Genomic DNA, 22,802 nt, shown 5'->3' on the forward strand with positions numbered 1-22,802 from the left:
GCACCATTTCCACATGAGTTAGAGTTGAAAATAAGAATGAAGCTTTTTCTGAACTCTTTTTTGCTGTTCTCAATGTTTCAGGGTATTGTGAGCGCATCTTCATGGGCAATAACTAGTGAAACAAGAACCCAAAGTTCTTGACTGTAACCATTGTGTCATTCCTTGTGCATGGGGTATAAGGTTCTCCACAACAGAGGGCTGCAAGCAGAACTGCAGCAGAGTTATTGAATCGTAACACCACCAATCTCTTTGATGGTTCTTTTTTTCTAGGGGACTCACAGTACTTTGTGAAAGATGTCAGTATCATTATTCCTATTTACAAGCACAGAAATGGAAACTCTGACTAGTGAACCACTGTGACGCAGGCTCAAAAGGCAGCAAAACGCCTCTAGGGAAAAAAGTAGCAAGCTGGTAACTGCCTTTTCATCACAAGGAGTGAAGTTATGAACATACAAATCCTCCTGGATTAATTTTCTTGTGTTCAGCTTCCATAATGAGGGCTAGAATTGTTTATTATTATAAAACCCTGTCTTTATTCTCCATGCTAATAAAAGCAAGTCTGTATTCCAGGAAAGACTAACTCCTAAGCTCCCCCTCTAAACAACAGAACACCTTGGAGCTAAAGCAAACAGTCCGAGCACCGGACAAACTTTCTTTTATAAGTGCATCTGAGACCGTCATGTAAAAAGTCTCTATATTGTATCACTGCAGCAGTGATACATGCTTTGAAAGTGCTGCATGGTTTGGACACGAGCATGGGCGTGTTGGTGTTTGTGGCAGCACCTGGATCTCTGAGGGACAAGGGGGCTGCTGTCCTTACGGCTGCCTGGAGTAGCTCTGTTGGGCAATGAGCTGCAGCATGAGCACAGCTCGGCACCTCAGCCCGAGGAGGTGGCATCTAACACTAGCGTAGCCTTGATGATACTGGTCGGAAGGTGAGGATGATCCCACTTATACAGCACAGCGTTATGTACAACTAACAGTGATATTTTTAGTCATTTCAAAGGTGCTTTTACTTTTGCTGTCTTTGACAGGTTTTTTATTTCTCTCTCCTCCTCAGATTCACCCAGCTGGTGTATGAAAACTGCCCATGACAGATATGAAAGGTCAGCAGCTATGGAGATCATCCAGAGGTACGTTAATCCTGAGGCTTACAGTCAAAAGTAAGTAAAACACTAAGTAAAACATCAAAAGGAGACTACGCACATCCAGGTTCCCCCAAATATTTCCACTTGTTTTGTTCAGTAATTTTATCTGGGCAGAACCAGAGTTCATTGGACATTTGTTTGTGATTTCAGCTAGACAGCATCTGACTGGTATGTGTGCTATAAACTTTGATTCCAGCATTTCCAGAGAGTCTCAGAGTAAGTCTAGATGTGCTGCCTGAATCCATGCAGCTTTATAGAAAATGCTATATAAAACATGTGCTGTATCTCAAATCTAAATAATATAGTTTTATATTTATATGTACATACATACATACATATCACTTAAAATTTGTGTGTATGCAAACTGTTTTTTATATATATATACACACACATACACATGCAATATAATTAATGTATCTGTGCATGTTTTATCAAATTTGCTGCTCATATCACTATTATTTCTTAGTCTGGCAATATTAGTCCAAAATTTTATCTCATGAAGTTGCGGGTTTTTTTTTTACACCAGGATTTAATCAAGAAATAGCTAAGTATATTTAAAAGAAAACTTTTCACAAGCTCTGACGCCTTTCTTTTTCTGCCAAATGAGCTGTTCTCTTGCTGTTAACCTATTGGTGCTTTTTAAGAGCAGTGCAGAAATAGCATAGAGCACACAGCCAGGAAACAGTGACACTCCCGTGGTGAAGCAAATCTGAGGAAAAAAGTCAGGATGTTAGTTCTGATGTTAGACACCAAGATTTATAGCACTTGGCTCCTTTGCCTACTGCTAGATTCCTGGAAATGGTTTATATGGAAATTGTATTTGAGATGAATTTTTATTGTCAGGTCCAATAAGCATACAAAAACTGGTGGGGATATCCTGGTATTGAGATATTGAATACACTCAGCACATGTGAATGGGAAGAGGAGACTTCTTATGTCCTGGAAATGTCCTCACAGTTTGGTTTTGCTCTCTCTTTCTCTAAAAGTATCCACATTCTTTTTGAAACGTCCTTAATTTTGCTATTATATCATACAAGCATCAGCCTCACAAGTCCATTCCACCAGGCATTTACCTGCTGTCACTCTCCTGCTAAGCTTGGATGGTGGTGGAGGAGAATGGGGTCGTGCATGTGCTGGCACCAAAACTTCCACAAGAGGAAGCATCACGTCCCAGCCTGCTGGGATCTCCTCCAGGGCAAAGCATTAGAGCTTCCCCGTGGGTTACGGGTCAGGGGAAGAGACTGCTGAGTCACAAACTGGGTGCAGGCCTCAAAGGGCCAAAGTAAAGTTAGGGCTGCTACCAGAGCACCCTGTGATCAGTCCTTACCTGGGACTACCCGTGCCCCAGGGCGATATTTTCAGTCTAGAGTCAGGCAGGGACAATTCCGCTAATGGAGACAGTCGATCTCATCCTCACTGGAGGAACTTGAGAACCCTCTGACCCCTTCTGAGTCTTATTTTCTTCCTGAATGAAGGAAGGATAGTGTATGTGCTCGCAGCAAACCCAGCACCACAACACACCAGAAAGGGAAATAAACTGCGCCTTGGCGAGGGAGAACATCACCAGTTAAAAAGCAGCCAAGCCACCCCTGCAGGGTACTACTGACTGAACAAGTATCGATGATTTATTTTAGCTGTATTAAAGATGTCTCAAACCCTACATGTCCATTTCTAATTTGAACTGGCCTCAGCAAATGCAGTAAATAACACTGAGATTAATCTCAACAACTGTGAATTTTAAGGTTTACTTGCAAAGATAAAATATCTGTGGAGAGGTTAGAAGTGAAAAAAAGAAATGCGAGCCGCTGTTCAGCAAAAGCATCTCAGGCAGTTGTATTAATTCAGGTAACGCAGTGTATCACCACTTTTTCTGAATCTGTACTTGTAGGTGTTGCAGCTTTTCCCAGCCCTAGGTTAGAATTTCAAAAATTTAAAGGCGTTCATTGATTCAACATTTTAGACCTCTGGCGTCACAGATTTCTGATGTCATGTAGTAGGAGTTTCTCTCCAGAGGTAAATTTTTTTGATGCACGTGTTTATTGCTGCTGCAGTGTGTCTGCAAGCTCAACCTTGCAAGTGGGCTGTGGATGAACGGTGCATCTTACAGAGCCAGGCACAGCAGTTGCCATTTCAGAGTTTGCAGCATGAACACTTTTTTCAGGGAGGAAAGATTTTTTTTTTGGCTTTTGATTAGGGCAAAAATTGAAAAGTGTGCGCATGTATGTGCACATATATCTATATGTTCTGGTTTGGTTTTAAACAAGTAGTTTGCATCAAAAATAATTCATGGAATGGAAGAGATATTGTTACTTCAGTAGGCGTGATATTTATGTTAGTAAGTGAGCATTTGCCCATGAAACCATCGCTGTCAACTTCTCTATAAACATTCTAATTCTAAACTTTATTTTGTGAAGAAGTATCTCATTCTCACTAACTTTTTGTGAAAAGGATTTTTCTGTTTATTTGAATGAAAAATGCTACATAGCACACTCCAATGAGTAATCATCTGAAGTACAGTGACACAGTTTGCTGAATATCGTGTTGCAAACCAAATTGTACTGATAATGCACATGCCTGTATTATTTTGCTTAGGTTTAAAAATGCAGGTTTATTTACAGTAGAGAAAATACTTTGTTTGCTTCTTGTGTAATGTACCAGCATGACCTGAAATGATTTACTTCCAGTAATAAAAAGACAAAAATCTGTTAGATGGAGAAAGACACTGATGGAAACATGAACACAGAAAAGAACTAAAGGCTGTAAAAAAGCGGTAAATTGCTGTTTTTGAGTTGCCTTGATGTTTGCTGTGGTAACAATAGTTTATCAGGAATAAAAGAAACTTTAGAGGCAAGTTAAGTCCAGTTTTAAATATGAAATTGACTTTTAAATATCATCTGCTTTTAATTTTAAATATTTTTATTTTTTTCTGAGCCGAAAGCTTTCCTGCTATGAGCAGATAACAAGCATCATGAAGAGCCTGCTTCATGTTACTAACAAACACTAACACCAGGAAATGATCTAGGACATTAGGATGCTAGGAAATGATCTAACAGAAAATTTCTGGCCAAGATATTCAGAAATCTTAAAATTACCTTTTTATTAAACAGAAATGTTGGCCAATTTTACAGTCTTTAATCCTGTAGAGAAACTGTATTTATGTGAGCTTGATTCTTCTAAGTTTCATACATGTGAGAGACCAGACTAAAAATTAAACAAGATTGCTCACATATATAAGAGAAATTCTATATTCCTAGACTTAATAACCTTGCACCAACACAGTCATTGGCCCAACAACAGACAGCAGGAATATATCTAATATTAAAATTAATTTAGGGTTCTTTTAATTTATTTTCTAGTTATTAAAGTAAAAGGTCTAGTTGCAGTTAAAACTTTCCCTGCAACTATTGGATGCAGAAATTGGAATTAAAAGAACCCCTAAACGCACAATATACTCTATGTTCTAAGATGTTCAAGAGCATCTATTAATTTAGTACTGAGGGAGGTGGATACCCTCAAGATTTGCTCAAGTTACTCTCTGCAGTATCAACTACCATTCATGGGGGGGAGGATCAGAAAGGTCCTGTTGAGGTAAGACTGACTGACTGCTTGTTTCTCTGGGAGAGAGGAAAAGAGAAGGCAGCTCATTCTAACAGCATATTATAAAAGCAAGTGTCAGTGATGAAGCTGTAAATAAAAGGAAGCACTTGGAAAATAAACCATGAGGCAGCATTCCCTTCCATGCTGTTTTGGTTCCTATGCATTAGAGCAGTTCTCCTAGCAAGTGCTGCATCATTTGGTATGCAGAGCATTTGAAGATGCAAAGATAATTCAGGAAAGGGGACAAAAACCACACCACACAGACTTCTTATCAACACACTGTACATAGCATTGCTTTTTTTTTTTTCTTTTCATTTTTTTCCTTTTTAAACAGTGTTTAAGAAAAATATGCTGTGTTACCATAACAAACTAAAATACTCTCTCAGCCTCTTAAGTGTTTAGTTTTTGCTTTCACTTCTTTTGGTTCCAGGTAGGCTTTATTTGTTCTTGTTCTACTTTATAAAACATTTCCTCAACATTAATGGCTTTAGGAAGTAGAAATAAGGGAGAAAGATGAGTACAAGAGAGAGCTGACTGTCATCTACGTCGTCACCTCCTCTTCTGCCACTCATCAGTGGTTAAAAGTACAGAAGAAATATGTATAATGTTTTATAGAACACAGTCAGACAGGAATTCCAGCTGGCATTCACTAAACCAAAAGGGAACATTCTCCTCATGTAAAATTATTGTTTAAATCCCAGCCATATACAGCTATGGAATAATGGGGTCACTTATTTTCCACTACTTCAGTAAGATACCGCAGCAAGCTAATGATTTTACAAGACAGACGGTTTAAAGCATCGATTTGCTGCAAATTGCTCAATCCATAACTAATGAGCATCTCTACAGGTTTTCAGAAAATCAATCCCATTAGAATTTACAGTTTGCATAAGATCATATTACTCAGTCTGTGGACACAGAACAATTTATTGTGTTTAACCTTCAGCAGCCCCATGTTGTTGCTGTTTTTTTAAACCTTCTTCGGTTTCTATGGATGGGTTGGATAAAATCCCTGTCTTGAGTGTTCTGACAGGATACCTGAAAAATATACTGTCCACTTCTACACAGGCACACAAGCATCCCGTGTCAAGTCCTAGATATTCCCTTGTAGAAGACAGTTAACATCCAAGGAGGCAGGATGAGATGACAAATGGAATTCAGTCTCTGTCACCTGTAGAACTAAAACTCTGCCCTGATCTGAAGGTGTGTTATATTTTAAACCTGTAAGAGTGTGAAGTCAAATGGCAACTGTTATTTGGACCCACATGAGCAATTCTTCCTAACAAGCTGAAATCTCTCCTGAATGAAAAAAACCAGCAAACACATAAACCTCTCTGGATTGAGTGACAGGACTTTAGTCACCTATCTGTGGTACAGGAAATTGAGAACTACGCTTGCTAACAGAACGAGGTCTAAATTACTTTATTACTAGTGATGCCAGTATGTTTGTAACATGTTTTCTCTGGGCTTTGTAGGAAAAGAGTCAGTTATCATTATCAATTACTACAACAAGATCATTTTAGGCAAAACACTTACAGGCAAGCAGAAGTTCAAATCCTGTCAATGAATTCACAGACTCTGAAAAAAAACATTGTATTGGTTGTTACAAAAGAGCAAGTGGCTGGAGGGCTGTTAGTACCGGAGTGTTGAATCATCCCACTCCAGCTGCTCTTGCCTGATTGTATTCTGTTTGTCTCCCTTTTGGACTATCACTTCCTCTTCCTCCTCCTCCTCTTCCTCTTCGCTTTCATCTGATTCAGCACTGGTTGTGTCTTCCTCTTCATCTTCTATATCTTCCTCTTCACTCTCCTCTTCTGTCTGGTGAGGCTTTTCATATTTCTACAGTACATTTGAAGAAACAAAAGAGAGACAGTAGAAGAAAAATGCCTCCTTGCTAGCCAGTGGCTGTGAGAATGTGAGCTTTTATTCTACACTTAGAAATGCTAACATGCAGGGAAAATCTGTTTTCCATCATTATCTGACTAGTAAGCATCAAATATGATACAAATCACTAGCAAAAAAACCCTACTGTTAACAAGAACAGAACGGCAATAAGCAATACTTTTGTTAGTCAAACTGCCAAAATTTAACGCTTAAATGTGTTTCTTTAAACTGCTGATCATTTCCCCTACTTTTAGTGTATTAGTGCTTACATAAAAAAGTTAAAGCCAAAGTAGCTGTCATCTTTGTTATGTAGGATGCAAATATGGATGGAGAGGAATTGGTGGTGTACCCAAGCAATCTTCACTGTCCTATTTATTAATTATATATGACAACAATTATTAAGTGCTCAATTATATACTGTCATGGTGTTAAAAGCCAAAAACTGAAATGGGGGCCTGAGTGTACGTACGTACTACTGTTTGGTCCAGCCTAAACAAGTGTACTCTGAAACACGCTTAAAATTCACTGCCGAGTAAGCTACCAGCCCAGACAGTAACTCCAGGTAGTATCACGATATAATACTGTGCCTCGGTTCTATACCTCCATGGGGTTGACGGTAATAGTCAGAGCAGAATCATCCCAATCCATTTCATTTTCTTTACTTCCTTCGCTGTCTGCCGAGCTGTGCTGATGAGCTGTCCGAATTCGATAGACCCCCAAGGTTATGATGAAAATGAGTATGCTTGCACAGATTATGATAACAATAGTAGCCACGCTTGGAACAACTGGAACAAAAGGTGGAAAAGGGAACAGGCTTGTATTTGTAAATGATTGCCTACAAAGCACTATATACGTTGTCTATTTTTTTCCCTCAGCACCTCCACGCTGTCTACAACTGCCTGAAAGGAGGTTGTAGTGAGGTGGGTGTTGGTCTCTTCTCCCACGTAACAAGCAATAGGGTGGCAGGAAATGGCCTCAGCGAATGTTTAGACTGGATATTAGGAAAAATTTCCTCCCTGAAAGAGTTGTCAAGCATTGGAGCAGACTGCCCAGGGAAGTGCTTGAAACCCTATCCCTGAAGGTATTTAAAAGACGTGTAGACGTGGTGCTTAGGGACATGGTCTAGTGGTGGAGTTGGCAGTGTGAGGTTAAGGGCTGGACTTCATCTAACCGGTGTTTTCCAAACTAAATGATTCTGTGATTCAATGATTCATTTGGATTGAAGATGAGCATAGCCATCTGCCATGTGCCTGGGACTACAGAAAGTGTTGACAAGTAAGTGCCCACCCACCAGGGCAAGACATACATGAACAGTATTTGCCAGTATCTTATGAGTATTATATAAAGGAGTAAAGGCTTTAAGCCAAAAGACAGTAGAGTTAGGTCAGACATAACAAAGAAAATCTTCACTATGAGTTTGGTGAGGCCCTGGCACAGTTTGCCCTGGCCCAGGTTGCCCAGGGAAGCTGTGGCTGCCCCATCCCTGGAGGTGTTTCTGGCCAGGTTGGATGGGGCTTGGGCAGCCTGATCCAGTGGGAGGTGTCCCTGCCCATGGCAGGGGTGGAACTGGATGGGCTTTAAGGTCCCTTACACTGCAAACCATTCTGTGATTCTTTGAAATCATAACTAAGAAGTGAGCATGCCTACCCTTTTTTCTTTACACCACTTGCTTTACAGAAGACAAGAGGACAATCAGCGTAGAATCAAAGAGTTTCAGAATAAGCATTTCTGCTATACGGTTCAGTTCTCTTACCTGCATGCTGCTCCCTTCTGATTACAGCTGAAGGGTTAACCTCACTTGTGAGAAAAAGTATATCTCAAAGCTTATATTTTCAAAGGTTTCAAACACTTGTACTGTGACTTAAATCTCAGCCTCCAAGAAGTAATACACATTGCCCCTCTATTTGCCTGTGCTACAGCCTTCCTGGGAGACACTTCAGATTTCAAGACATTCTTTCTCACTGCTCCGTTGCACTCCAAGAAGCCTCAGCCTCTGCCTGGTCACAGGAAGAGATCTCTCTGAACTACTTCTGTGTTATAAGTTCCATGATTAGGTTAGTGGAGAAGGACTGACACTTTCCGTGTACCTTGGCTACACCGAGGCACCGCAGTTCCGGAGCTAAAACAGTTATGGATCTCATTTTATCACCTTGCTCTGCCTATAAAAATGGAACTCTGAAATCAGAAAAATATTACAAGAAAGAGCTAATTCAGTTTCATTTAAGTAAAATGTCTGTACAGGTGTACAGACAAATACAGTAAGATTCTAAGCATAACTTTACATAACTATAACTACCTATACTTTATATCAGCTTTACGTTGTTACATATGCATCATTCAGCTAAAGGGATTTCAGAATCCAGCATTTAAGTGGATAACTTTGCCCTGGGTTTAACTTCATTGAAAAGGCTTGAGATCTTAACTCATACAGAATAAAAATTTAACTTAAATTCTGTATTAATATACAGTAATGCCCCCTGCACATGGCTAGGTGAACCTATCTTCTCTCCAGAGAGCTCCAGACTGAGGCCTGGACAGCAGCACTGCAGCAATTATGTATTTGACAAATAATATCAACATTTCTTCCTTTTCCCTAGAAAGGGGTGGGCAGAAATCACACGCCATAGAAATATGGAATACAAAGACAACATGAGCATAAATATCCATACCATTCAATACTGGAAACGAGACATTTTCTTGACTATGTATATAAACTTTAAAGAAAACTTTAAAAAATACCAGTTTTCAATTACAAATTACCTCTTTGGAAAGAAAGAAGGGAATTCGATATTAGCTTCTGTGAGGTTTCGCAAGCTGTAGCATGGACTTCAAGGCTTTATTTGTTGACCAGGCTGAATCACAAGGGAAATACTGATATACCCTGTAAAGTCATCACATACCTGAGTTGTGAACAGTACTTATGCTTCCCTCCGGATGGTGGACAGATTGGAGAAATTGTGGTTGGACTATGATATGATTTACATGTTCCATGAAGCTGGAGCTGGAGCTGTGTAGAATATTAACCTGGCACAAAATAAAAATAAGAGATCAGTTACTAAATATGCTCTGTATTCCAAACCTGCTGGCTCCACACACTACATTGAACTATGAAGTTCAGCAGCAGCTAGGAAGATTATTATATAGATTTTAAAGGCCAAATTCACTATTTCTATGCCACTGAAAAATAAATAGGTTAATATATTTCTCATTTCTAGCATTAAAAATGCATTTGAACGTTTCTAGCTCTAGACTATGAAATGACACAGAAAAGGATTTTGTTTATTTATGTCTTTGGTTAAGCAGTGACATTTTTTCCTCCATACGAATCAGCTTTTAGGTGTTCCCTGAAAGTTAGTGGAAGATTTGTCACTCTGAACACTGACAGAGAATGTATTGAACTTGTTGAGTTTAAAACCAGAACAGTTAGAGAGAATTTAAAGAGGTTTCAACTTTTGCTGCCTCCCTACTTTCAAAGTGACTTTCTTTGAAGATACCACATCAGTTCTCTGTCCTACTCATAGCAATGCAATAAGCAGAGACTCTGAAGTCATTGTCAGGGCTGCAGGATGCTGAAGTGAAACAAAAATTCAACACAATATAAACATGCAAAAGCTTTCAGGACCAATTATTAAGTTTTGAACCCATCGCTAAGAAGATCCTGCTCTTTCCCGTAGCTAACTGGTAACTTGGTTCCTGGGTTCTAGGCTGGATAAGTTGGTTTTTCAAAATAGGTCCATGATTCCTGCTGAGGGGGCTCAGCAGTAATTCCCAGCCCCTGAGCTGTTGTGCTGTACTGGACTCAGTACCAGCACGCATAGGCTCAAGAGAGCTAACTAAATACCCCTGTGGTAACTGACATATTGGATCCTCTGCCCAGATGTGAATATGACGGATGAAGTTCATCCTGAAGCTACCTGTATACTGACTTTCTGAAATCATGAAAACACCAGGAATGATCTCCATCTGATGAGGAACAAATTATAAAACTTATTGTAAGGTTGTAGTGCTTGGAAATGCTGAAAAGGGGAATACTGCAGGAAAAGTGTGTCAGGTGACGTAAAAAGTACTTCTGAGCATATGTATAAATCTTCAAAAAGACCTGTAAGAGAACTGGCGCCCTGGAAAGATAATGATGATGATCTGAGCCTGTGTTCTGTTTGAACAGGAGTAATTCTCTGTGCTAGCGGCATTCAGAGAACGGTCATCTTACATACGCAGCAGAACTTGGAGACCCCAATTGAGGGATGCCCACAGGAGAAGTCAACTTCCTATCTGAATGGAACTAAGAATTCTTCCTCTATTTGATTACAGTTACCAGAACATTTAAATAATTTTGCATATTTTAAAGAACACCTGAAGTCACTGAAGATAAGGGTTGTGCTCAGCCTCAGTGTTGGAGAAGAAAATTTGACTAAATAATTGCTTACCTCCATGTTAAATTCATTGCTGGTGTAACGTCCATTTAGCTCTGAGCATTTGACCCTGAACTTTCTGTCAAAGGTGGCAGAAGTGTGCCAGTTGCGATACCGAATCTGCCGAAGGACCTGTTCATAGTTGTGCATGCTGTCCACACCTGAAATGATGGCAGAGCAGGAACAATCTCAAGGAGAGGCCATGTAACAAACGCTTTGTGTAGTACAAGAAGAATCAAATGTTCACAGGAAACATAATGTTTGTCAGAATGACCTGAAAATCGCAGAGCATCAAACATTCCCTGATGGAGCCTCTGGCTGATACTAAATTATGTGAGAATAGTTTATGGCAATGAATGTGGGTCCATAATGGAGAGGAACAAATACAACAGCAAAGGTTTAGAATAAATTACTTAAGAATTGAAAAAAAAAAAATGGCCAATGAGTTACCAGCACTGTGCAGGAACACTGAGGAATCCTCTCCTCCTCACATTCCACTGATGGTCCACAAGAACCCTCACATTTAAAGAAAGCAGTGCTATTTTCTTTGTTTGGGGAGTAGCAGGAAGGATGCTGAGATCAAGGCAAAGCTGTCCGGTATCCCAAAGGATAAACACAGCACTACAGTCGCTCCTGGAATGTTTTATGGCTACTCCATGACACATTTCTGTCTAATTTCTTTTAGTCCTTGCATTCCAATAAGGTAGTTGTTGGTGAGAAGAAATAACGGAACATGAAGAACATGAACATAACATACCATAAATTGAATATCCTGCTGTGGAATTTGTGGCATCGAGGTGTTTTCCTTGAAGCTCCACGTGGTCTAGTTCTAAACACTCTTGTTCAGGATCTAGTTCTGCACCGATGACCAAAATATCACAGAAATCCAAGTTGTGGAGCATTTCCTCTATTACTACTGGCTTATTGGCTGTAAACACATGACATATGCCATGAAAAAAAAGAATAAAGGAAATGAAGATAAATGATGACAGAACAGCTCTGTCATCTTATGTGCTTTGCATCAGGGCTTTTAATTCTTGCAAAGATAATTGAATTGTTTTTTGCCGATTAAATACAGCATACTTGAAGCAAATCAAGAGAGGTGTCTTGCCTGTTCCAATGCTATGATGATGAAGGCCTACAAATACCTAGTGAGACAGATACAGAAAATATATTGCTCTGTAATAAAAGGCATCCAAGAACAGAACTGGAAGTAGAAAATTGAAATTTGTTCCTGGAAATAAATTCATGTAAACAATTCTGGTTTTCAATACTGTGTTGGCATCACACATTCATTCCTTTCTCAAGGAAAACTGAACCAGAAAAATACTTGTCAAATACATCTATGCTTGGATGATTCTCTCAATTACTCTATGGCCCATAAAGAACTTGCATTACAAAGAACACAGCCATCTATCCAAGAACAGGGTTTTATAATAAATTACAAGATCCTGTGTTGTGTGATTTGGAGAAATTCAGTTATAAACTGACTACCCTTCAGTATGTGCGATTAAAAAAATAAATTGCTGGAAAGAGCAGCATCTCAATTTAATACTTTAATTCTCTGCTTATCTTGGCACAGAGTGTGTGGCAAGACCGCTTAACCTGCTCCCAAGGGTACTGTAGACACAGAGACCTTTGTGCCCATTTTGCAAATTGCTTTTTAGTGGGTGGGTGTATGGGGAAGGAAGGCACAGACAGAGAAGTCCTATGCCCTAGATTTCCAACTCCTGGTAGAGTGAATTTGGGTATCTGAACTCTAGATACAGCTCTAATTTATCAAAAAATGCAGACCTAACTGCAAATCTGAGTATTGCTAAGGCTGATGAGTTGGACTATTTCATGGGAAGCTATGAGAGACAGGCAAGAGCTGAGCTACAGAGTGAAGAAAAAGACTGTCAGTGGGCAAACAAGAAAGATGGGAGCTTAGCTATTGGTGGTGTCCCACTGATTTCTCTGCTGAAGCAGCACAAGCAGCAACGTGCTGGTATTTCAGGGGCTCTCTGCAGGTAACGAAGGCCTCAGAGTCAGAGTCGTGCTGCTGCCTGTCGCAACTGCCTGGTTTGCTTTTGATGAGACTTAACTGGTCCTGTGACTGGGGAATACACGCTGATTAAACCAGCCTTCTCTGCCTTGCCGTGTGCATCTCTGATACAGGCGTGATGATCAGGTTATAGGAATTCCCACTAAGTCGAGAAATAGCTATTGGAAGATATAGTTCAAGATTTATGGCTACGTTTGCCTTTGTCAGATAATATCTGGGCTGAGAGAAATGACGAGTCAAGCTTATAACGCAAGAACTGAGACTTAGAATTCAATAATCTTTTGCAAAATGCAGTTGTTCCCAAGGCCAATTATTATCTATCCATTCTAACTGCTCTTAGTGAAAAGAAACAACAGATTCCACATTAGGAGTTGCCTGACTTTCAAGGAATTAAACAGTAATTTGAGAAATGCTTATATAAATATATGCAATGTGCTCCTTTCCGAGGTGAGACTCAGGCTTTTTAGGTTACAAGGTGCTACAACAGTAATTATGTCAATAATTGCATTAGGATAGACTAAATTTATCAACTAAACCAGAGGGCAGTAACTCCTAACTTGTAACAGTTTTGAAGATGTCATAAATGTTAGGGACATGGAGAGTCAGACATGCACTGTTCTTAAGTGATGGATAATGAGCACTCTTCTCTAAGGAAGAATTCATTTTTTACATACTGTAAATGTATGTCGTTGATATTACAACACGATACCCTTTCCAGCCTTCAGAGGACAGATGCAGTTTCAGGCAAGTGATAAGCAGCATTATTACAGAGCATGGCTTCAGGGAGTCCGTGCCTCTGCAACACCTGCACATCATTGGCCATTTTACCTTTTCAAGACATGCACACCTAGTTGCTGCTTATTCAGGTCCAACAAATATTGTTTAGAATGATTCCTCAGATTACCAGGCTTTCCATTTACCTTGCACACAAACATCCAAAAGGAAAATACCTTTGTATACAATTAGTTTAAATCTTATTTATGTTTTTGAACATTCACCTAGTGTTAAATAATAATACACATATTGCTCAGATTTAGAATAAACTGTCATCTTTGCAAAAGACTATATTTACATTATATAGGTGGAAAAGTGATGCACAAATTACTTTCTCAAGTATCACCCACATGTTAGTAGCAGACCTGGAAACATAAGAACAGACTAAAACTCCAGCCAATGGCCAATTACTGCTTTTTACTTCATCAGTGCAATTCACAATATTCTGTTACAAATAGAGAGATTCTAATGAAATATGTGAGTATGTGAAGTAGAGTGGAAAGGAATTATTCTGAACTAGCGAGATGCTAAATGGAAAAGTTGCTTTTTTTGAAGAACACACTGCTTTATCACTAACACAGTTTTCAATGCGTTTAATTGAATGTCTTCAGTACAGCATTACTGCTGCCCAACATTGCCTGTGTTAATCTCAGTGAAGTGACTTCCTTTACGTTACTTGTTTGCACAATCCTTTAAAAAATGTGAGGGGCCGTGTTATAGAGTAAGTGATAATGTAAGAAAGAAACACACAAACCTCTGTCGTGTTCTTTTAAGTCCACGGGATGCTCCATTTTAGTGACTGTGCTGACGATCCTGATGTCAGGTAATAAAATAACACCTCTTTCACTTTCAAACTGCGCAGCTGGTCTAGCAAAGTGGTCCATCCCACTTATTGTAATCTTGGGCTCATTGGCCTGAAACACCATTACATGTGCATCTATATCTGGGATACTAATGCAGACATCTTCACCAAAACATCTGAAAAATATATTATTCATTAACTGCATATAACATATTGCACATCAGAGGCGTGTGGCCCTTGCGCTGCCCAAACCCACCTGATTCTCACCCTTTTGCTTTGCATCAGGTCAGTCTATTGCACACTTCGACACTGCCTCACAACAGGACGTGTATCTGTACCACCACATGCTGCAGTGGTGACAGACACAGCTCTGCTCCTCTCATCCCCTCCCGTATTCACAACTACTGAAGCTTGTAGGGACAGCTTAGCAAACAGACTCACGACAAACTCAGTCTTCAGTAAGGTCACTGTGAGGATAACGCGTTCATATTTAACTCACGTTTAACAAAGTAACAAATAGTTAAAAAGAAATAAATTTAATTAGATGGTAGCACTTAACTTCAGTAAACCTAATATTAAATTCTCCAAGTGATATCTAATGAACATGCTATAGTTATCTTGTGTGACTAAAAGTGCCTAATTACCCATTTAAACTGGACCCACTGTGAGCTCACTCTGGCACCACACAATATTTACTGGGAACATAAGGGGTAATATTAGCATTTTCATCTGAACCAGTGCTGTGCTTCGGAAGCAAATCTCTTGACAAACTATCTCACTTCATCTTGGTGCAAGACTTGGGGCAGCCCTGGGGAGTGCAAACTAGAACGCTTCCAGTGAAAATACATCAGGAGATGCGCTCCAAACAGTGTGGTCAGCCCACAGCACTAGAGCAAACCTAGTACTTCACAAGAACCGTACGTGCAGATGATGAGGGTTTGCAAAACTGATGCTCACTTTCACTCTAAAGATCTGCTTTCACCACGCAACTTGCTGTAACAGACACCGCAGGGGGGCTCAGGAGTGGCACACGGCTCCTTGATTATGTAGAAATGTAAGCATTATTGTACATGTTCTGCCACTACTGCCTAGCAAAAATGGAAGGACGCAGGTTTCTGTTTTACACCAGTTTTTCAGTGCTGACAGCCATATAAGGGTACAGATACATAAAGACTATTTCAAACTCAGACACGTTCTTGCAGATCTGTCATCTGTAACAGCCCTGCTCTATAGTCACAGCTCCAGCTATCTCAGAAGAAACTATAACTTTTTAAAAGTAACATTAAAAAAGAATGCAATAAATACAATTACTGTTCCATCCAGACTGTGTGCACCAAACTATAAAGAGAATACAAGTAAATTACATCAACACAAGTTTCTTAAAAGGACAATATTAAAAGGAAACCACAACATAAATCAGCACCAAAGTAAAGGAAATTAATCTTTAATGCTCAACAAAATAAAGTACGATTTAGTGATGCGATTCAGCCAAAATGCTTCTTTTTTACATGTCCACAGAAAAAAGGCATTTATTAAGAATATTCCTAACCTAATCAGTTCAGCTGAAATATAACTTACTGGACTTTAGATGAGACTTTGAGACGTCGTACACCTGCAGTAGGAAACTGTCTAGAGTTGATGTATGAGACCTTTTGGAGAGCTTGATTTATATTCTCAATGTCATCTCCTTCCATGACAAGGACCGACTGGGAAGGGTTGAAGTGATACTAAGGGAAATGCATATGATTAGCGTTTAAGGTAGCAGGCACAGAGTACAAAATAAAACATTTTTAAGGAACGTTGCACGGACATAAGGGTGCAATCTAATGATATAACAAAAAAAATTCTTAGTAGCTATTGTTGGCTGAATCCAGGTTGTTCCCAAAACATGTACTTAACATCAGTTATCTATTTCGTATCTGAATAACTACTGTTATAACTAATTTTATAGTAAACTAATCCCACTTTGCCCAGCCTTATCAACTTTACCGATACTATTTCTGCAGCTATAGAGTTCAGACCCTTAACTTACTGTCATCATCATTATTATGACATCATTTTGGGGGTTAAATGCATTCCCCCATACAAAAACATTGGCTTACACCAGAGCAGCATGCAGAAGCATATTTTCCTGCTTTCTGTTTGCTTTTACCCTGGGCTGTTGTTCCGAGATACATTTCAATGTGAATGAACAAAACAATTATAACATTTCCCTCTTTGATCTTCATTAATGTCAGAGACAATAAAGGGGATTCTCCTATCTCCATCTCATGATCAATAAGGGTGTCATGATTTAAGATGGAGCTGCTACTTGCACAAAGCCAGATGCTCATTTGAGCCAAAAAACCTTGCGAAGTCAGGGGCTATTCTCGTACCCTTGCTAACCAAGAAACTTTGCTACGATATCTGCAGAGCAAAAAAAATAATTTTATCGTCATAATAATTCATCCTAATTCCACTTTTTTCCCCTTTTAATTGCTGCAGGAAATGGTCTGCATTGCAGAGAAAACCAGATTAAACCCCTTGATTTTATACCCTAGTGCTGTCAGCACAAAGCAGCGCACCCTTCTCTCGCGTGCAGTCCCTTCCCAAAGCTGGATATTGATTATATGAACATGTTCTATTAAATACAGACAATGGCTTTCTACACTTCCTTACAACAACAAAGGTTAAAAAGCAAAAGAGCAAATAGACTGTGAAGAACAGAATGAAGCACAGGGTTCTCTGTCAAACAGAACACAGAGGACTGGGTTTAAAGCTTATACAGGAAAGCAGTGACACACTGCAGGGCATTTTGTAACAAAGAGGAGGACTAATGCGAATGACACTGCATACACTTTTTCCTCTGTAAGCCAGCAGTAGTAGAGAATAAAACTAGCAAAAGACGACGCTAGCTAGCTAGTTAACTTAACAGCTCAGCTGCCAGAGCAGCTGGAATGCTGCCAAAGGGACTGGAGAAAGCCCAAGTCTGAGCCATTTTTGTCTTTCTCATTAAAAAAGACTAAAAATAGCAACAATTTAGACAGTGTTTCTGAGAGCTGTTACAGATAGCTGAAAATTAGGCTGCAGACAAAAAACATCCAACGTTACTGTGTTAGAATCCGTTTGACAGCTGCGTTGCTCTTTCTTAGGTGGCTAAAGGGTGGAAATTTCACGAGTCGGAAGTGCCCAGCAGGAACATCTTCCAACAACAGCTTTCCAACACTGAATCAGCTAAGCTCCGTGTAAATAGCCACCCAGAACCTATCATCTGTGCAACTGTCACACATGCTTGTCTGAGATCAGGTATGTTTATTTTTGACATCAGAAACCTGTTCTCTGTATCAATCTTCTGTTCAAGGTCAGATGCCAGCTGCTTTCATCTGAGCTTCTTTCTGTCAGCCCCAATAAGGAGCCCAACCACGGTCACTCTCTGACTGCTCCTTTCATTTTTGCCTCCTGCTGTTGCACTGACTGTTGAGCTCACTGAGAAAGTAAAAATGAAAGCAATAACTTTAAAAAAACCACTATACTTCATCTGTATTTCAGAAAAAAATTTTTTGAAGTTTGGGGAAAGGAAGAAAACAATCCCTCACCTTTCTTTTTCCCACTGCACTGATTGTACAGTAAGAAAGCCAATCACCCATGCTGGTGCAGCAGTGGCAGCATAAGAGGGACTTTTTCCAAGGACATGGAACAACAGACTACTCAGATTTCAGGGTATTACAATAGGGAAGGAATTACTATGCTTCTAAGTACCCTGGACCAAATGTACACTGCTTTAACTCACGTAAAATCCCAGCAAAAAATATATATTGGTAGGCATATACACTCGCTTTCTAGAAAACCCTACCTGCTCTTTGAGTGCATTGTCTTTTAAAAGCAGCATTTACTCGTGTTTCATTTGCTGGGAGAGGCAACAGCGTGAAATTCTCAATGATGTCTTTCGTATGATGAAGAGAACAAAACTTTGAGGTGTTTTGCTCAAGTGCAAAAGCTAGAACTAGCAAAATTTCTCCTTCAATTTGCACTTTTGATTTGTACTATTGTTTGAGAAATGTATCGGTTATACCACATCACTGTAACTCACAGCCTAGACAGACATTTAAATGTATTTGAAGTCAGTCCCCTACCCTGTACAATGAAACGGTTTAGCCAATAAAATGTGGCACATGACATTTCCACTGCATGCTCTACATCACGGGTTACAGCACCACCATCCTCTCCTGGGAAAAACAATGCACTAAAAAACCACTCGTGCAGTTTCTCAGGAGGCACAGTCTGCAGCCAAAGTATCTTCCTAGTTTGCACTTAAAGCTCAGCTCCTTTGGAAGATGGTATTGTCATCTGTGTGCTAGGAAATAGCTTAGAAGTGCGTTTACATATCAGGCAGGAGATCACTGGTCATCTAATAACAGTATCAGTAAAGGGAAACTGACAGTGCATCTCATGTAAGTTATAGTCGAGATCCTACATGTGTCTCCAAAAGAACAGAATTTCTCTTTAAGAATGCAAAGCAATCTGGTCACTATGACAGCTGAAACAGGATTTCCCTGTCTCCTAGGCAGAGTGTTACAGTATCAGTAATCATATGTGGAATGAAGATGGATAATGATTTACAGGAAATGTAAAATTTTAATTTCTTGACTTTAGGGATGGTATTTTTTTTGTCTAATTTCCATGTCCCATAATGCAATTTTCCTTTTGGAATACACTTTGAATTTTTCAATACTACTGCATTGGGATTTCTTTTGGAGTTACCTTTACATTAAAGATATTCCATTTAAGTTTTCTATTGCTTTAAAGCTACTTGAGATCAAAATTCAATTGTTCTTTTGAATTTTGTCTGCTTCTGTAAAACTACCAAAAAAAGCATGAAAACATGATGTGGCAATTCTTATGGACTCTGAAATATCAGTAGATCCTTCCTTTCTGTGCATCTAGCTTTGTAATAGTAGAAACATTCTTCTTTGCAGCATCACAGCTCTTACGCTGTTCTACTTTTTCTTTGCATGGCTTTATAGGAAATTACATTGCTTCTGGGAGTACATTTGTACTGTGTGTACTCTACCTTGGGTTCTCCACTTCATAAATCAGCTCTAAATTTTTATCAAAGACGATGTCAGTTCATCCCTCACCTTTATTCCTTGGCCAAGACTCTCAAGAGAATTAATATCCAGACCTTCCTTGCAGGCCTGCAAACAGGAAATCACTTTCTGACTCTCAATTTTGCCTGGTCGGATCGTAAGACTGGCCAGGCTGCCATGGAAATACTGAGCAAATCTGGGCTTGGCGACTTCACCTCCTGCAAGAAAGTGAATATAAAATGATTATTGATACCAATGCACAAACCACACATCTAATAATTCACTCTATGTTTTAACACATTTAAGAAATTTATATCCATTTTATCCAAGTGCTTTTGAGATTCCATTTATTGTGCTAAGCAGAGTTGCTTTGTGGGTTGTTGGGTGATACCTAGTAGCAGTCTCCCTTTAAAATTCCTGCCAGTGTTTTTCCAGTATTGTAATTCAAGTGTTTATAAAGCTGCGATAACGTACTTTGAGATGAAACAAGGCTTCCCAAATCTGTGTCCTGGGAAGCACAGCATTTTTAAAAACGACTTGATGAGATTATTGGAATGATCAAACATGAATTTCAGAAAATGTTTAAGGTCTGATGTTTATGCAGAAACTGTATTTTCAAGTTTTCTATTACAAGATCACTTAGCCTTTGCCCTTCTTCTCCAAAAAAAATATTGCCTGAAGTTCTTAGATGTGTGAAGCGTTATGGCTCTGCCTAAGCAAACTGCCACGCTCTCTACAAATGGGTGTCTCTTAGGGTACGGTATAAACTCACAGCAGTGAACGCAGGCCAACGCTCAGCATCGTGCTGAAAGGCTGAGAGTGCTTCCCTTAGCCAAAGCCGCTCCTTCGCTGCTAGATCAGTTCTGATCACTGTATACTGCTTTAGGCCCTCTAGCTACACTCTATTCAGTTTCACCCCAGGCAGCTTCAAAGGAAGACTGATCTTTAGGAGTTGTCAATAAAATGTGATTACATACTGTCTGCACCAGTGATCATGGCATCTAAATTACTCTTGGGATATTTGGTGATTTACTCATCCTCCTCTAGGAGAATTTTTAGAGCTTGTCTTTCCCGCAAGCGTTAGCTGTATTAGTGCACGTGAATTACTGCCTACCTTGAGCCTGAGAGGACTGAGCCACGCAACAGTGAAGCCATGCAGGCTAATTGGATTAGCAGCTGATAAGCTGTTGTAATTGGCACATAACTCATCTCTATGGTGTCTGTAGCTTTACCTATTTCTGCCAGGCAAGTCAGCTCAAGCTTGAACTTCAACTTGAAGATTTGTGTGAGGATTTGGGTTAGGATAGTGACAGAGAGGCAAATTTCCTTTAGGCTGATGTTCCTATTAAAAGCCTGAAAAGCATCACTTTTAGTCTGTGCAGTGTAAGCACTATGAGGAAGATCCGAGTTATTTTATAGAGTGAAGAAAATACACAAGTGAGAAAAAAGAAGGTGTCCAAGAAGGCTGTTTCACAGAAGTAGACAGTTTTTGTTCTTTCCTCTTTACACTGCAGCACAAACCCCCTCCCTTCTTATCCCGAAGAAAGGTCCTGAAAGAGAAATTCTTCTCCACTTTTTTCTTTCATTTGTCCATTACACAAAAATCTCCCTCAGGGCATATTTTTTTTGAGGCTGCATAGAAACTTTCATGCATGCAACAGCTAAAGTGCAGGATTAGTTTGTATGGTAGTTCTGGCCTTTCTGATACTTACCAAGACAATCATTTGGTAAACAGTGCACTATGGAGACATTAGCTTTTCAGCAAAAATACTGTTATATTCACCTATTTACATTGCCATTGAAAATACAAATTGCCACTAGTACAGCTGGAATATATCTGAACAGAAAAAAAGTAAGCCAAATTAAAAAGAAATAATGCAAACCTCTCCCCGCGAAGGAGACAAAGACAGAAAACCAGATGAGAACCTATAGAAGAAGAAGAAGTGAACCACATTATGCTTTGAAGTTCCAGTTTTCATACCCCTATCCAAATTCTGAAGACAGAAAGTTCCAAGGTTAAAACACCAACACTAATCGTGAAGCTTTGAAACTTAGAAACCTACAGCATATCTGAGAAGATGCAAAATAAGCAGCAGCCTTGGATAAGCTGACGTATTTAAATGTGAAGCTAGCTCATTAAAATATATAGAGGACTAAACAAGAAGCTAGAACAAATAATTCAATGCTGTGGCTATTCCTGACAGAAATAAGCAGGATAAAACAGTTGAGGCAAAGTTGTAGAGCAACATGACTAGTGCCTACCACCATCCTCCTTTCTCTTTGGACTGTTTGTTTTCTGGTGTCAGTGACAAGGCATTTATTTGTGGTTCAAATGTATTAGCTACATCACTGGAATGCATATCCAGACCAGCTTCTCCCAGAAAAAACCTGTTCATGTGCTCTGACACTGCTCCACAGTGTGAACAATAGAGAAGCAGGGGCAGTCAGGAGGTTCTTGTTCGAAGTGAACTCCTTGTCAAAACAGACACAGTAATATGGATGTTTGCTGTGCAAACAGAGCAGCTCCAAGTGTGATTAACTTTAGGCTGTACCAGACAGAACATCTAAACAAACTTCACAGACGTCTGTGCCAGCACACAAGGTGATCCACTATCATCTGCTAGCAAGGGGGTTGGAACTAGATGATCTTTAAGGTCCCTTAAACCCAAACCATTCTATGATCTTGCCAGAAAGTTAAAACCCATAAATGTTAGCATTTGAATGCCTTCCTACGTAACAATGATGTGATCTGCTGGATCCTTTCCCCACACTGTAGGTGGTGTAGAAAAAAAAAGGGAAGACTGTTATTCTTGAATTGCATCCACAAATTTCTGTTGGTTTTGTCACCTTCATTTTACCACAGTGCTGCTCTTTTAGTGATTTGGACATATTACCCCAACTGATCCTGTAATTCCTGTTCTTTAGCTAATATGGGTATCTGAACATGGAAGAGGAATTTAACCTAGAGTACAATGTGGATACAGAAGATAAAATGAAACATTTTTTCTCCTTCAGCAGGTAGGAGCTGCTAATTAGATGTCTCCTTTATTCTGCTTTACTCTCTCCACAACTGAA

The 22,802-nt window shown here is 39.5% G+C and overlaps 1 protein-coding gene across 2 annotated transcripts in view; it reads right to left on the bottom strand.

The window, feature by feature from the left end:
* Positions 1 to 4,533: 4,533 nt before the first annotated feature.
* CLSTN2 (calsyntenin 2) overlaps positions 4,534 to 22,802 on the bottom strand; it is a 304,566-nt gene continuing 286,297 nt past the window's right edge. For both annotated transcript variants that reach the window (XM_069865032.1, XM_069865031.1), the window contains exons 10-17: positions 19,779 to 19,945; positions 16,240 to 16,388; positions 14,614 to 14,837; positions 11,799 to 11,969; positions 11,057 to 11,202; positions 9,530 to 9,653; positions 7,230 to 7,414; positions 4,534 to 6,584 (exon numbers count right to left, since the gene is read on the bottom strand). In XM_069865032.1, the coding sequence (XP_069721133.1) occupies positions 6,378 to 6,584; positions 7,230 to 7,414; positions 9,530 to 9,653; positions 11,057 to 11,202; positions 11,799 to 11,969; positions 14,614 to 14,837; positions 16,240 to 16,388; positions 19,779 to 19,945 (1,373 nt within the window). In that variant the 3' untranslated portion in view covers positions 4,534 to 6,377. The remainder of the gene's footprint in view (positions 6,585 to 7,229; positions 7,415 to 9,529; positions 9,654 to 11,056; positions 11,203 to 11,798; positions 11,970 to 14,613; positions 14,838 to 16,239; positions 16,389 to 19,778; positions 19,946 to 22,802) is intronic.

Source organism: Phaenicophaeus curvirostris, chromosome 10 (genome assembly GCF_032191515.1).
Source record: "Phaenicophaeus curvirostris isolate KB17595 chromosome 10, BPBGC_Pcur_1.0, whole genome shotgun sequence".
In the NCBI taxonomy this organism is placed as follows: domain Eukaryota; kingdom Metazoa; phylum Chordata; class Aves; order Cuculiformes; family Cuculidae; genus Phaenicophaeus; species Phaenicophaeus curvirostris.